The sequence below is a fragment of the Esox lucius genome, chromosome 17, assembly GCF_011004845.1.
Source record: "Esox lucius isolate fEsoLuc1 chromosome 17, fEsoLuc1.pri, whole genome shotgun sequence".
NCBI classification, from domain to species: Eukaryota; Metazoa; Chordata; class Actinopteri; order Esociformes; family Esocidae; genus Esox; species Esox lucius.
The window spans coordinates 47,438,927-47,455,649 of record NC_047585.1 but is presented as its reverse complement, the minus strand read 5'-3'; the positions used below and the strand labels follow the sequence as shown (position 1 = coordinate 47,455,649).

Genomic DNA, 16,723 nt, shown 5'->3' with positions numbered 1-16,723 from the left:
CCAACACACACACAAGACCAAACATTCTGCAGCTGCTTCTGCGCTGCAGTGCTGCAAGCCAATCGCAGCGTTCCATTTGAAATGAATTGACTTCCGGTGTATCACAGCGCATTGACGCTGTAGGTCTGATCAAGGCATTACAGTCACAGTCGCAAACATTAAGCATGTTGGCTGCTGGCCGCAAGCGTTCCAGTGTGGGATTATTGTGAGTACATAGCAGTGTCTTGTCATCGAACCATCTCAACTTTGTGGCCTACTGATATAAGGAACAAACCCAACAAACCTCAAAGTCCATATTTCCTCAAAACATAGAAAAGTTTATCAAGAAATGCTGTACAGCGAGATGGCAAGCAACGTCAGACCATGCAGCTCTGAAACAGACAGCATAGACCTGTCACTGAGGCAGGTTGGACAGCAAAGCTTAACTAGCTGTTTAAAATGAGTTCAAACCTGGCCCAATAGCTGACCTGAATACCTCAAAGGTGAGGATGCCCTGGTAGACATGTTTATTCAGACGCGGCTCTCCCGACTATATGAGTCGCAGGCGTTTTGCAACTTCACAAACATGTTGGAACCAAAATTCCAAACACCTGGGCCAGCCAGAGTGAATGGGCTTATCTCATCAAAATAAATGAAGGGAAAACTAAACTGGCCAAGATTCTAGAAGATGTCAGAAAGGTGACGCTGTGTGTGGACGGATATAGCAAACGAGTGCTGATGGCGTCCGTCCTGGGCATCTCAGCCTGTTTCTACCACCCTTCATCGGGAAAGGTGCGCCAGGCCTTGCTAAACTTAAACCGGCTGGAGCATCCTCACACTGGTGAGGCTCTTGTGTGCAGCTCCAACTGATAGCCAACCCTCCAGCGCTGTACCTCAGCCATACAGATTTCTCACATCCCGTATGGAAAGGAATCTCGATTCGGCCCATTTTACCATACATACATTCACATACATCTTCTTCCGCTTCATACGGGGCCGGGTCGCGGGGGCAGCAGTCTAAGCAGAGATGCCCAGACTTCCCTCTCCCCAGACACTTCCTCCAGCTCTTCCGGGGGGACACCAAGGCGTTCCCAGGCCAGCCGGGAGACAAAGAATTTTACCATATGGGATGAAAGTGGAATTGCTCAACTGAAGAAAAACCTGGAAGCGGCCAAGATGGGAGTGCAAAGAGAGTCACCAATCCAGGTGTGGAGAGGAAGAGAGGCTCAGTATCCCCTGTAAGCCCCTGTGGGCCCTTGACCTGCTGTGTGCACCTGCCTCACAAGCATTTGTGTGGGGACTTATCATCAGCATGCACTTGGACGGTTTGCAGCCGAGTGTGAAGCGGTGGGGATGAAAATCAGTACCTCCAAATCCGAGGCCATGGTCCTCAGTCGGAAAAGGGTGGCTTGCCCACTTCAGGTTGGTGGAGAGTGCCTGCCTCAAGTGGAGGAGTTTAAGTACCTAGGGGTCCTGTTCACGAGTGAGGGAAGGATGGAACGGGAGATTGACAGACGGATCGGTGCAGCTTCTGCAGTAATGCGGTCGATGTATCGGTCTGTCGTGGTGAAGAAAGAGCTGAGCCGCAAGGCGAAGCTCTCGATTTACCGGTCAATCTACGTTCCTACTCTCACCTATGGTCATGAGCTTTGGGTCATGACCGAAAGGACAAGATCCCGGATACAGGCGGCCGAAATGAGCTTTCTCCGCAGGGTGGCCGGGCGATCCCTTAGAGATAGGGTGAGAAGCTCAGTCACCCGGGAGGAGCTCAGAGTAGAGCCGCTGCTCCTCCACATCGAGAGGGGTCAGCTGAGGTGGCTTGGGCATCTGTTTCGGATGCCTCCGGAACGCCTTCCTGGGAAGGTGTTCCGGTCCCGTCCCACCGGGAAGAGACCCCGGGGAAGACCTAGGACACGCTGGAGGGACTATGTCTCCCGGCTGGCCTGGGAACGCCTCGGTGTCCCCCCGGAAGAGCTGGAGGAAGTGTCTGGGGAGAGGGAAGTCTGGGCATCCCTGCTTAGACTGCTGCCCCCGCGACCCGGCCCCGGATTAAGCGGAAGATGATGCTTATCATCAGGGTTAAGAAATAGGGCCACGACATCACTGGAGTAAAGAGTGTTCCTCAAAATCAACAAAGACATTTTAAACGAGTGAAGCCATAAATACACAGTAACTACTGTTGTGCGCACTCACTCTCTCACACATACACACTTTACGTATTCACTGTCACATTCCATGGGAAACATTGCTTTATTTGTTATGTTATATATCGCTTTTGTCAGTGTCACTTAATAAACTATGATCCTTATTACCTGTGTTTTGCACAATTGTTTTCTTCACTAATGCAAAGAATAGTTTTGCAATGCTATTCTTAAAAGGAAATACGTTTCTAAAATTTGTCTAACATCTTTATTATGCAAATCAGAAAAGGCTTCTGTTCCTATTTGAAATACATAGATCAACTACAAACATTACACAGAATTAGCAATGTTTCCTAAAAACCTAAACTAAACTGGAACTTAAAATTACACTCTGAAAACAAAATGAAAAACCTGAAACTATAATTACCTTGCTTCATAGTGAACTACTTTTGACCAGCTGGGCTCCTTTTGGCTCTACCTAGTGAATTGGTGTTTTGTAGTTCACGTGGTCTTTAAGTGGGAAGGAAAGGGCCTTCTGCTCCACCAAGACAAAGCTCCCAGTTGATTATGGGTTCCTGAATGGCTCCACATTGATGCTGTCTGGGTCTCATTATATGATGTAGACTGTTAAAGGGGCAATATGTACGATTTTACAATTTTCAGTATTACTACTGTAGCATAGAAACAAGCTAAAATAACCAGTAGACATCCGCAGTTAATGTTTTAAATTAATGTTTCAAATAATCATTTTCTACAAAATTAGAGTGACTGACATTCCCCTTTTAAACTTTATCACCGGTCCGTCTGTCTGTTTTCATTGACTTGAAATCTCCTTTTACTTGCTTTGCCCACTCCCAGTACTATCCTTTCCATGCTAAACCATCCTGGTCCAGCAAGACAACGAGGAGACAAGTGAAGTTATTTTTTTAGAGGCAGAATTCAACACAGTGCTCCTTTAACCATTGTAGTAGTACTGTTAGTATTTATGACAAAGCTGAAGCTGTATTTATAACATGTCCAGTCACTGTAGATTGTTTTATAACATAGCCACATGTTGGACACTGTATATCCAGTCAGTGTAGATTCTATTTTATAACATGGCCAGCTGTTTTATACTGTATATCCAGTCACTGTAGATTATTATAATATAGTCAGCTGTATTCCACTGAATGTCCACTTTCTGTAGATTAATATAATATATCCAGCTGTATTACACTGTATATCCACTCTTTGTAGATTAATATAATATATCTAGCTTTATTACACTGTATATCCACTCTTTATACACTCACCTAAAGGATTATTAGGAACACCATACTAATACTGTGTTTGACCCCCTTTTGCTTTCAAAACAGCCTTAATTCTACGTGGCATTGATTCAACAAGGTGCTGAAAGCATTCTTTAGAAATGTTGGCCCATATTGATAGGATAGCATCTTGCAGTTGATGGAGATTTGTGGGATGCACATCCAGGGCACGAAGCTCCTGTTCCACCACATCCCAAAGATGCTCTATTGGGTTGAGATCTGGTGACTGTGGTGGCCATTTCAGTACAGTGAACTCATTGTCATGTTCAAGAAACCAATTTGAAATGATTCGAGCTTTGTGACATGGTGCATTATCCTGCTGGAAGTAGCCATCAGAGAATGGGTACATGGTGGTCATAATGGGATGGACATGGTCAGAAACAATGCTCAGGTAGGCCGTGGCATTTAAACGATGCCCAATTGACTCTAAGGGGCCAAAAGTGTGCCAAGAAAACATCCCCCACACCATTACACCACCACCACCAGCCTGCACAGTGGTAACAAGGCATGATGGATCCATGTTCTCATTCTGTTTATGCCAAATTCTGAGTTCAGGAGATTGTCTTGACCAGGACCACACCCCTAAATGCATTGAAGCAACTGCCATGTGATTGGTTGATTAGATAATTGCATTAATGAGAAATAGAACAGGTGTTCCTAATAATCCTTTAGGTGAGTGTAGATTAATAATATATATCAAGATATATTATACTGTATATTGGAGAGAGGGCATCCCAGTGGCGATGAGAGCCCACCTGGCAAGACAGTATCAAGCCTTTCCGGTCACCTTCACATCCCTGGGTCGGACTGCACTTAATCATAGACCATGCTGAAGAGATGTGTTTTTAGTAGAAACTTGAAGGAGTCTGCATTTCTAACCTTAATTGGCAGATCATTCCACAGTGGTGGAGCTCTGTAAGAGAAAGCCCTGAATCCAGCTGTTTGTTTAGAAATTCTAGGTATGGTTGGATCATTTCAGCGAGGTAAGTAGGAACAAGTCCATGTTTTGCTTTCTAGGTTAACAATAAAACCTTAAAATCAGCCCTTGCCTTAACAGGCAGCCAATGTAGAGAGGCTAATATTGGAGTAATGTGTCCAAATCTTTTCATTCTAGTTAAGATTCTAGCAGTCGTGTTCAGCACTAATTTAAGTTTATTTCTTTGATTTATCCGGGTAACTGGAGAGAAGAGCATTGCAGTAATCTAAAATAGCAGCAACAAAAGCATGGATTCGTTTTTCTGCATTTGTTTGCGATAAAAAGTTTCTGATTTTTGCAATGTTCTGAAGATGGAAAAAAGCAGCTCTTGAGATATATTTAATACGTTCATCAAAGGAGAGGTCAGGGTCAAGGGTAACGCCGAGGTTTCTCGCAGTTTTTTTGGGATACGACCATGCAGCCGTCGAGGTTCCAAGTGAGATCTGCCAAAAAAACTATTAGTTTCTTGGGTCCTAAAACAGGCGTTGGGTTTTTATCTGAGTTTTGTCTCAAAAGCATTCTTCCAAAGTAGCTAATTATACAACTGTGAGTCATCAGCATAGCAAATGAAAATTGACATTGTGATTCCGGATTACATCACCCAGAGGCAGCATATATAAAGAAAACAGTAATAGGCCAAAAACTGAGCCTTGAGAAACACCAAACACCATACGTTCGATGTGTCACAGTGTAAGCAAGGCAAGGTTTGCAAAAGAATATACGTTCAAGAAACAAGGTATGGTTACACCTAGATCATGTTTCAAAACCGGGTATCTGATGTAGGGCTGTCTCAAGTATTACACATTTGCCTGATCGCGATTATTTGAGCCAGATTGCAATTATTGTTATGACGTTTCCAATCTGAATTAAGGATTTCTACACCGATTTTAGTAATGTCACATCAAATACCAGAAGAATTATGTTGGTTTCCATCATTGAGGATGTCTATCACATGGGCGCAGAGGAGGGTGCAGAAAGTTACATGCGCAGATCATTCACTGAAACGGATTTGCCTCTTAATTTCAGTATGTTTAAACCTAGTTTAGAGTTGTTTAGTAATTTCGCAACATTATTTAATAGACAGACAAATTTCAGTCACTTATTTGTCGCATCACCTCTGATTAACAAAAGTAAAAAAAAAAAAATCAAGCATTTGTATAATCCATCCATCCATCTTCTTTCGCTTATCCGGGGCCGGGGTCGCGGAGATGCCCAGACTTCCCTCTCCCTAGACACTTCCTCTAGCTCTTCTGGGGGGACACCGAGGCGTTCCCAGGCCAGCCGGGAGACATAGTCCCTCCAGCGTGTCCTAGATCTTCCCCGGAGTCTCCCCCTGATCCCCCTGTAGTTGGAACACACCCTTCTTAAAAAGAAGGATCACCACCCCGGTCTGCCATCCCAGAGGCACTGTCCCCGACCGCCACGCGATGCTGCAGAGGCGTGTCAACCAAGACAGCCCCACAACATCCAGAGACTTGAGGTACTCCACCCCCGGTGCCTTGCCACCGAGGAGTTTCTTGACTACCTCTGTGACTTCAGCCCAGGTGATGGACGAGTCCACCTCTGAGCCCTCATCCTCTGCTTCCTTAGTGGAAGACGTGACGGCGGGATTGAGGAGATCCTTGAAGTACTCCTTCCACCGCCCGACGACATCCCCAGTTGAGGTCAACAGCTGCCCACCTCTACTGTAAACAGCGTTGGTAGGGCACTGTTTCCCTCTCCTGAGGCGCCGGACGGTTTGCCAGAATCTCTTCGAGGCCAGCTGATAGTCCTTCTCCATGGCCTCACCGAACTCCTCCCAGGCCTGAGATTTTGCCTCCACAACCACCCGGGCTGCAGTCCGCTTGCCCTGCCGGTACCCGTCAGCTGCCTCAGGAGTCCCACAAGCCAACCAGGCCTGATAGGTCTCCTTCTTCAGCTTGTCTGCATCCCTTACTTCCGTTGTCCACCACCGGGTTTGGGGATTGCAGCCACGACAGGCACCGGAGACCTTATGGCCACAGCTCCGAGCGGCCGCTTCGACAATGGCAGTGGAGAACATGGTCCACTCGGACTCAATATCTCCAGCCTCCCTCGGGATCCAGTCGAAGCTCTGCCGGAGGTGGGAGTTAAAGATCTCTCTGACAGGAGACTCGGCCAGACGTTCCCAGCAGACCCTTACAGTATGCTTGGGTCTGCTGAGTCTGTCCAGCTTCCTCCCCCGCCATCGGATCCAACTCACCACCAGGTGGTGATCAGTTTACAGCTCCGCCCCTCTCTTCACCCGAGTGTCCAAGACATATGGCCGCAGGTCAGATGAAACGACAACAAAGTCGATCATCGACCTGCGGCCTAGGGTGTCCTGGTGCCACGTGCACTGATGGACACCCTTATGCTTGAACATGGTGTTCTTTATGGACAAACTGTGACTAGCACAGAAGTCCAATAACTGAACACCGCACGGGTTCAGATCAGGGGGGCCGTTCCTCCCAATCACGCCCCTCCAGGTGTCACTGTCGTTGCCCTCGTGGGCGTTGAAGTCCCCCAGTAGAACGATGGAGTCCCCAGTCGGAGCACTTTCTAGCACCCCTCCCAGAGACTCCAAGAAGGTCAGGTACTCTGCACTGCCGTTCGGCCCATAGGCACAAACAACAGTGAGAGACCTATCCCCGACCCGTAGGCGCAGGAAAACGACCCTCTCGTTCAGCGGGGTAAACTCTAACACATGGCGGCAGAGCTGGGGAGCTATAAGCAAACCCACACAAGCCCGCCGCCTCTCACCATGGGCAACTCCTGAGTGGTGATGAGTCCATCCTCTCTCAAGGAGTGTGGTTCCAGAGCCAAAGGCGTGCGTGGAGGTGATCCCGACTATCTCTAGTCGGAACCTCTCAACCTCACGCACGATCTCAGGCTCCTTCCCCGCCAGCGAGGTGACGTTCCACGTCCCTAGAGCTAGTTTCCATGTCCAGGGATCTGGTTGTCGAGGCCCCCGCCTTCGACTGCCGCCCGATCCTCTACGCATCGACCCCTTATGGTCCCTCCTGCAGGTGGTGAGCCCACAGGAAGGCGGCCCCACGTCGCTCCTTCAGGCTGAGCCCGGCCGGACCCCGTGGGGAAAGGCCCGGCCACCAGGCGCTCTCATACGAGCCCCAACCCCGGGCCTAGCTCCAGGGTGGGGCCCCGGCTGTGCCATACCGGGCGACGTCACGGTCCTCAAAATGTTTTCCGTCAATAAAAGGTTTTGAACCGCTCTTAATCTGACCCGTCGCCTAGGACCTGTTTGCCTTGGGAGACCCTACCAGAGGCATTTAGCCCCAGACAACATAGCTCCTACGGTCTCTCGGGTACTCAAACCCCTCCACCACGTTAAGGTGGCAGTTCATTTGTATAATATTTTTACTAATATTGTAAGTTGACTTTTGTCTTTTCCATCCATATTTTCTAACTAGATAATTGGCATTAAAATGTACAGATAGAAATATATGTTGCCCCATTGCATATAACATTTGAAAATAAAATAAATCGTAATTTTCAACTGAATTTATTAACTAAGCGTTGAAACACATTTTGCTAAGAGAGAAAGCTATTTCAAATAACCATGCTGTAATATATGCAGCAGAACGAGAGGTTAAATGTCACTGCCAAGGAAAATGTAATTGTCATAGCTTTGTGGTTGCGTGTTGTGAAGAGCAATCGTTAACAATAATGATTAAGTTGTAGTTCCAAAGCAGAACACAACTGCACCGTCCTAGGCACATTTTGGTTTTATGCTAAATGAAAGAGGTGAGCCCAATAATTTTGAGGAGGCAAATTGCTGGATTACCAACAGAAAGGTGGTGCTCAAAAGCGCAAACACCTAAAATCTGAGGAACCATCTCCAGATCCATCGTGTGTATTTTTAGGCCTGAAATATTATTAGGCTTACTCTATAATTGTGGCATACAATATAAACAATTAAATCGTCAATCGCAATTATTTGTGCTGCAATTAATCGTCAACTAAAATGTCATAATCGTGACAGCCCTAATCTGATGTACGTAAATCCTCCAGAGTGGTTTGTCAGGTATGCTCTGTTTGTACATGATTCGAGAATATTACATATTTTGTATTTTCAGCGGTGTAACATTTACAGTTAGGTCCAGAAATATTTGGAGACTGACACAGCATAAATGTGTCTTTGTATGCCCCCACAATGGATTTGGAATGAAACAGACTGGATGCAATTGAAGTGCAGACTTTCAGCTTTAATTTAAGGGTTTGAACAAAAATATTTTATCAAACGTTTGGGAATTGCAACCAATTTCATACACAATCATAAATAAAAGTTTTTAATATTTTGTTGAGAATCCTTTGGAGCCAATGACTGCTTGAAGTCTGGAACGCATGGACATCACCAAATACTGGGTTTCCTTCTTTGTGATGCATACATGCTTGATCAGGTTGAGATCAGGTCATTGACTTGGCCATTGCAGAATATTCCACTTCTTTGCCTTAAAAAACTCCTGGGTTGCTTTCGGTGTTATGTTTTTGGTCATTGTCCATCTGTAAAGTGAAGCGCTGTCCAATAAACTTTGCTCAATTTGGCTGAATCAGAGCTGACAATATATCCCTATACACTTCAGAATTCATCTGGCTGCTTCTTTCTTCTGTCACATCATCAATAAGCACTAGTGACCCAGTGCCATTGGAAGCCATGCATGCCCATGCCATCACACTGTCTGTGGTATGCTTTGGTATGCTTTGGATCATGAACCGGTCCAAGCCTTCCCCATACTTTTTTCTTCCCCTCATTGGTACATGATGATCTTAGTTTCAGCTGTCCAAAAAAGTTTTTATTGTGCCTTTCTATTCTTGAGGCTTATGAATGGTTTGCAACTTGTGGTGAACCCTCTCTATTTGCATTTGTGAAGTCTTCTCTTTATGGTAGACTTGGATAATGATATGCCCATGTGTTGTAGATCTCAGAATGTACTAAACTGTTGATTTGGCCATTCCTAATGTTCATGCAATCTCTAAGGAAGGCCTGTTTCACTTGTCTTGAGAGCTTCTGTTGTGGGTTCACATCAACAGCTTCCAAATGCGAATGCCACACCTGGAATAAAATCGAGACCTTTTACCTGCTTAATTGATGAAGAAATTACGAAGGAATAACCCACACCAGTCCATGAAACAGCTTGTGAGTCCCTTGAAAAAGTATTCTACATATTAAAGTAATAAGCTGTAATCCCTAAACCCTTCCTCCAATTTGGATGTGAATACTCTCAAATTAATGCTGGGAGACTGCACATTATGCCCACATTCATTATTTAACTGTAAATTCAAGACCTCTCAGAGTCAAGCTCCTCTCTAGGTTTCTTCATAGGTTCCAACCCTACAAGGAAGTATTTCCTAGGCACTGCGCATCTATTTCTTGTTGCTTGCTTGCTCTTTGAGATTTTAGTTTGGGAAGCTATATAAACAAATGTTGTTTGCTACTGATTAAAAAATATTGAATTAGTGATTTACGTCTGTCAATCAATCAAATGTATTTATAAAGCCCTTTTTACATCAGCAGTTGCCACAGAGGGATTTTACAAAACACCTGGCCTTAAACCCCAAGGAGCAAACAACAGTAGTTTTGAATTTCAGTGGCTAGGAAAAACTTCCTAAGAAGGCCGAAATTTAGGAAAAACCTAGAGAGGACCCAGGCTCAGAGGGGTGACCAGTCCTCTTCTGGCTGTGCCGGGTGAACATATTAAGAGAACAAATTGTAATAATTAATGAATACATGTGGGCTGAGTCCAGAGTCAATTTAAACTTAGTCCAGGTCGGAAGCATGACCAGATGGACAAGGAAAGTGACAACACGGGGGAGGGGGGAGGTGTCAGCACAGTGGCTGCTGAAATCGTCAGGTATCGTCTTGATCTGCAACACAACAAGGAGGACTTTGGACATGGACAGCAACAGGTCTTTCAAGCCAGGTACTCCTCAGGTGTGGGCCAGGACCTCATGTCCTCCTAAGTTTAAAACGTCAGGAGACAGGGAACATCTGCTTTTTTTGTTAAACGTTGGGTAATGTCATCATATCTGAGAAACGGTAAGCGTCATCACGTAAAGAAAAATATCAGGCCAATGTAAAATAAAATATTCTAGTTGGACATATTCCAATGCTAATAATCTCAAGATTTTAATGTTTAGGATAGTCTGTCCCTCCATTTGTTCTACTAGGGTGGAATTTGAAGACTAAATGGATATAAAAAACTTAAAACCAGATTAGTAAACGGGATTGAAGAAAAATAAGTCTCTACAACCTGGATTAGTAACCAGGATTTGGAGAAAATACATCTTTGTAGCCTGGACTAGTAAACAAGATGGAAGGAGAATAAATGTATGTAGCCTGGATTAGCAACCAGGACTGAAAAGGAATAAATCGCTGTAGCCTGGATTAGTAAACAGGATTGGGGTAAATTCCATTTCAATTCCATATCCTTGAAAAGCATTGACAAGAATTGTAATTTGTTAGTTAGCTGCTGGATATAAGAGAAGGGAGTTAACTTACTGTAAAACTAAACCTGTATTATATCATTTCATTAATTAAACTCTTGACTGTCCAATCATTAAAATAATAACATCATTGGAAACATCTCAAACGGGATCAGCTTTCTGCATATTGTGACTAGCTAGCAGGCTTGAGTCAGTCGGGAAATCCATTCCGACTTCCGAGCGGTGGAATGGACTTGACAGCTTTCACTCCCACAGGGAAAACAGACATTCTTTGGAAGGGAGAGGACAGGATGCTTCTTTTGCCATCCACTCACAACCCCACTCTTTAATTCTAAAGTACATGTTGGATTCTAAAGAACACTTTGGAACCTAAAGAACAGGTTGAATTCTAAGATCATGAAAGAGATTTCCCTAAAACTGCTGCTGTAAAAAGGGCTTTAAATAAATTTGATTGAATTTGATTAAAATAAATCTTATCAAGAACTGTAAAGTGTAAGAGTTGAACTGAACCCTGTTCCTACTATAGACTAACCAATTAGCCATCCTGTATATCAGAGTTATAATCAGCTAATGTGGACAAGCTGACAGTGTGATGTTTACATATTCTACTTCCATGCATTGTCCTGCCATTAACTTGCTGTGTAAACATTGTAAAATAAATGTGTTATATTATCTAGGTGTAACCATATGTTGATGGTAACCTAGATCACATGACCACATTATTATTGTTAAACCTTTATTTCAACAAGGAACACAGACTGAGACCAAAGTCTCTTTTACAACTTGGCCCTGTGTATACAAGTTTACACACACAGTATATGTTCAAAGACTAAAAGAGAAAGTGCATTGCTTTAAACACCAGTGCAGGGGTTTAGGAATAGGGGGAGTGGAGAGTGAAAATGCTGGGTTTCATTGACCCCCGACCCCCTTAATACTCAAACCTCCATCATTCCACCGGTGTTATTGCCTCAGTGGCCTCTGGGTTGTAGTGGATATTGGGTGTGGTGAGGTCTGTGATGTCCCTTAGGGGTACAGTGAGTGATCCCCTGCTGATTTTGTAAGTTTGCCCACTGACAAAGAAATGATCATTCTATAATTTTTACGGTAGGTTTATTTGAGCAGTGAGAGACAGAATAACAACAAAAATATCCAGAAAAACGCACCTCTCCACCATGACCAAGACCAAAGAGCTGTCCACGGATATCAGGGACAAGACTGTAGACCTACACAAGGCTTTTTTCCCTCACTGTATATTACAAGTGGAATGTGTAGATGTGCAGTGAAGGCAAATGCAGTACAAATGGCAATACTAAATGTGCAGTTAAGGCAAATAGAGGAGGGTGGAAAGTTTGCAAGTATTAAATATAGTGAATGTTATAAGTGGGATAACAGTTGTTCGGGTACAAATGACAATTTCTAAATGGCATTCTAGATGTGCAAACAAGGCAAATGAAGGAGTACTGTAGTAGGGTAGCATGAGCAACCATGATGCAGAGATAGCAGCACTAAGGTCCTCGAGGTAGGTGTGTGTAACAACTGTAAAAATACAAGTACGATGGCAATACTAAATGTGCAAAGAGGTAAATTGAATGTGCAAGGTGCATGTGCAACTGAAATTCAGGGATAAACTGTAAACTTCCATTATCAGACTTTGCAAGGCAGTGTCGGAGTAGTACAAAGGGAGTAGTGCAACAATGTCCCCGAGAGGTGGGGGGGGGGGGTAAGTGATGAGTAAGAGAGTTCTCTGGTTCACAGAGTTCAGCAGGGTTACAGTGGATAGGAAGAAACTGTTCCTGAGCCTGCTGGTGCGGGACCGAAGAGACCTTTACCACCGAAAGAAATTTGAAGCTGGACACACACTCTACCTCAGTACCCTAAATGAGGACTGGGGTGTGGCTGCAGCTTTTAGACTTCCTGTAATCCACAATGAGGTCCTTGGTTTTCTTAGCGTTGAGGGCCAGGTTGTTGTCAGTGCACCATGCCGCCGTGCGCATGACCTCCCCCCAGTAGGCTGACTCGTCACTGTCACTGTTCAGGCCTTCCACCGTGGTGTCGTCTGCAAACCTGATGATGGTGTTGGAACTGTGTACAGGAACGCAGTCGTGGGTGAAGAAAGGAGTACAGGAAAGGGTTCAGCACACAGTCTTGTGGTACAACATTGTTCAGAATCAGGGTGGAGGAGGTGAAGTTGTCTAACCTGACAGACTGGGGTCTGTTGGTGCAGATGTTGAAGTAATCCAGAATGGAGGAAGCATATGTTTTAATGTTCACATGGGAGTCAAGGTTGGCTTGAGTGGCAAACAAAGTCCAGTCTGTGTTGAAACTGGTGCTGTAGAAGTCAGTATGACCCTTCTGGCCACACTTTGACTCTGCTCACTGATGGTTTCACCGGTTTGATGAGGGGTAAATACTTGGGGAGTAGGAACAGTGCGAGGTGGTCAGACTGTCTCAGGTGGGGGAAGGGAATGGCTTTGTAAGCCTCTGGAATGTTTGTGTATACCTGGTCTAGTGTATTGTCTCCTCTGGTGGGGCAGGAGACATTTTGGTGGAGTTTGGGAAAAACATTCAGATTTGAATGTGTCCCCTGCAACCACAAAAACATAATCTGCTGTTTGCTAATGGCTGCCTGCAGTTCTTTCATTGCTAGTTTAGCATCCAGGGGTATGTAGACTGCCATAACAACAATAATTTCAAGTAAAAAGGCCTGCATCTAATCATCAGGTATTCTAGATTGGTCGAGCAATGACTCCCAGTTAAGTTAACGTTTGTACTCCTTGTTTTGTTTACATGAATGCACAGTCCACCACCTCTTCTCTTAGTCCATTTCAATCTGCTCTGAAGATATTGCGGGCATCAAGCTCAATTACATTGTTGGGTATGTTGTTGTTAAGCCATGCAAATAATTTCAGTGAAGATGAAAATCCATAATCCCTGTGAGATGATTCTCAGTCATATTTCATCCATTTTGTTGGTCAGTGACCGTACGTTAACAAGGGACAGGGCCTAGGTAGTGAAGGCCGATGAGGGGCTGGCATTAGCCTGGTCAAGGGGCCTCCATGCGTCCCACGCTTTGGTTTATGATTCCGTCACCGCCTACCGTCAGCAATGGGAGTAGCGTCTCCCGGGGCGTCTCTCACCTTAATCGGTAGATCATTCCACTGTAATGAAGCTCTATTAGAGGAAGCCCTGCCTCCTGCTGTCTGTTTGGAAGTTCTAGGTACAGTAAGGAGGCATAGAGTATTTCCTGTGACCTTAGTGTATGTATATGTATGTACACCAGAACCAATTTAGGGAAATAAGTAGGAGCAAGTTCTTGTAATCTTTTGTAAGTTAACAGTAAAATCTTAAAATCAGCCCTAGCCTAAGAAGCATAGTTCGGCCCAGATGTATATTTGGGTAAAAGTCCATTTACTTATTCCCACATTCCGCTTTACAAAAGCTGCATTGCAAGTGGAAAACTGCTCCAAAACACTCCAAACGAATACTAGTGCCGTTGTTTACCTCAAATAACCTGATAATGTTGTATTCCTCCAAATAAAGTTTTAATTTTTGCAATTTAAATCTCATTTTCAAATAAATTGTTACTTCCTGTGGACTATTACCAAAATATGAATCTGCCCCAAAATGTCCCTTTAAGAGACAGCTTTTGTAGAAAGAATTGTACTGGAGAAATTTGTATTTAGTTCTAGTCATGATTCAACCAGCATTATTTAGCACTCATTGAAGTTTCTTTTGACTTTCATCACACTGAAGAGAAGAGCGTTGTAATAGTCTAATCTTGAAGTAACAAAAGAGTAGATTTGCTTTTCTGCATATTTTTTGACAAAGCATTTCAACAGTGTGCTGAAGATGGAGAGAAGGTGCAAAAATGTATTTTGAATGTTCATCAAAAGAGTGATCAGGCAAAAATGTGTCGGCATAGACCGATATGCGTTTGTAATATCTCCAAAAGAAGGGAGTGATCAAAGGTGTTGAAGGCAGCTAGGACCACGATGACAGACGTTTAACAGGAAGCCAGTAGAAGGTGACTTAACATGTGTGCCTTTTTTCCTGATATGATGACATCACTCACCATTTGTTTTCCTTTGACATCACAGGGGAATTTGATCCCAACATTCCAGAGGAGGGCCCCTCTGCCCCTCCTCCTGGTTGGCTGGACTGTGTTTCAGGGTACGACGAGCCAAAAGCAGGAGGTGAAACACACTCACATACACACGTCCCATTCCTGAGAGACCAAACTCTATGTTCCCTATTCCCTGGCCTTAAACCTAAATATAACCATTACCCTAAAACTGTTATATTGTTTTATTTACAGCAGCAATCTGGGAGTAATTACTGAAGTTTGAAAAGGAAAATGATTAATTGATGACTGAAATGCTTTTGTTTCCTTAAATATATGAAATACCTTTAATCAACTGAAATACTTTCACTTCTGTCCCTAAATCACAGAAATGCGTGTATTTCCCTCAGCTTCTAAAATGCTTGTATTTCCCTCAGCTTCTAAAATGCTTGTATTTCCCTCAGCTTCTAAAATGCTTGTATTTCCCATAGCTTCTAAAATGCTTGTATTTCCCTCAGCTTCTAAAATGCTTGTATTTCCCTCAGCTTCTAAAATGCTTGTATTTCCCATAGCTTCTAAAATGCTTGTATTTCCCTCAGCTTCTAAAATGCTTGTATTTCCCTCAGCTTCTAAAATGCTTGTATTTCCCATAGCTTCTAAAATGCTTGTATTTCCCTCAGCTTCTAAAATGCTTGTATTTCCCTCAGCTTCTAAAATGCTTGTACTTTCCTTAGATTCTGGAGATCAGCTGTACCCTCCTCCTCCTGCTTACAACCCTCAACCTGAGAATGATAGGAACGCATCCGTTCCTCATGTCAGGTGAGGCTGGATACCGATCGCTACCTTGAATCTTTTTTTTATGTTAAAATATTAAAACATCTCAATGGTAAAACAGACATGGAATGTGTATTTGGTTGTTTGGCAGAGGGGGACATACTGTAGCAGGGTCTGTACCTCTAGCATTTGGGGGTGTAATTTTATATAGGATGTAGTATTTTGAAAACAAACTGAAACATGGATAATTATGCCGCTTATTTCTGGGTTTTCCCGAATGCAGCCATTTAATATGGACTTAAAATAAGGCTTATAAAGTGCGGTGGCGGTATATCAATGTACAGTGCTGCTTGAAAATACATGAACCCTACAGGGATGGTAATTTTTTTTGGCATAAAATATGAAAATATACTCATAGAAACCTAATCTAAACTCGTAACAAAGACATTTCAAATAAAGAACTCAAACAAAAATACATGACAGATTTGTATTCTTTATTTAACAAAAATAAAATATACCAATATACAGATTTCATGTGTGGAAATATGTGAGCCCCTTCCTTCAGTAGTTTGCGGCACCTCCATTAGCAGCAATAACCTGGAGTTAAACGTCTTCTATTGCCACCTAATCATTCACTGACATATTTTTTGAGGGTTTTTTTGCCCACTCCTTATAGAACTCAGCCAATTGAGTGAGGTTTGTGGGATATATGGCATGTACTGCTAGACTTCAGGCCCTGTCACAGCATCTCCATTGGATTAAGGTCAGGAATTTGACTTGGCCAATCCAAAACACAAATCTTCTTTATCCTCAGCCATTCATTGGTAGATTTGATTGATTGCTTTGTGTCTTTGTTTTGTTGGAAGACACATTTTTGGCCCAGCTTTAGCTCCTTTACTGATGGCCTGACTTTCTGTTGATGAATCTCCAGCTATACCTCAGAATTCATATTTCCCTTGATGGTGTGCAATCGACCAAGAAAAGCAGCCCCAGATCTTGACATTCCCACTACCATGTTTGACTG

General features: G+C 43.7%; 1 protein-coding gene across 5 annotated transcripts in view; it reads left to right on the top strand.

Moving 5' to 3' along the window:
* Nucleotides 1-16,723, top strand: part of ssuh2.1 (ssu-2 homolog, tandem duplicate 1) — a 31,786-nt gene that overhangs the window by 4,211 nt on the left and 10,852 nt on the right. For all 5 annotated transcript variants that reach the window (XM_029113892.2, XM_029113894.2, XM_029113893.2 and 2 more), the window contains exons 2-3: nucleotides 14,963-15,058; nucleotides 15,660-15,744. In XM_029113892.2, coding sequence (XP_028969725.1) covers nucleotides 14,963-15,058; nucleotides 15,660-15,744 — 181 coding nt within the window. The remainder of the gene's footprint in view (nucleotides 1-14,962; nucleotides 15,059-15,659; nucleotides 15,745-16,723) is intronic.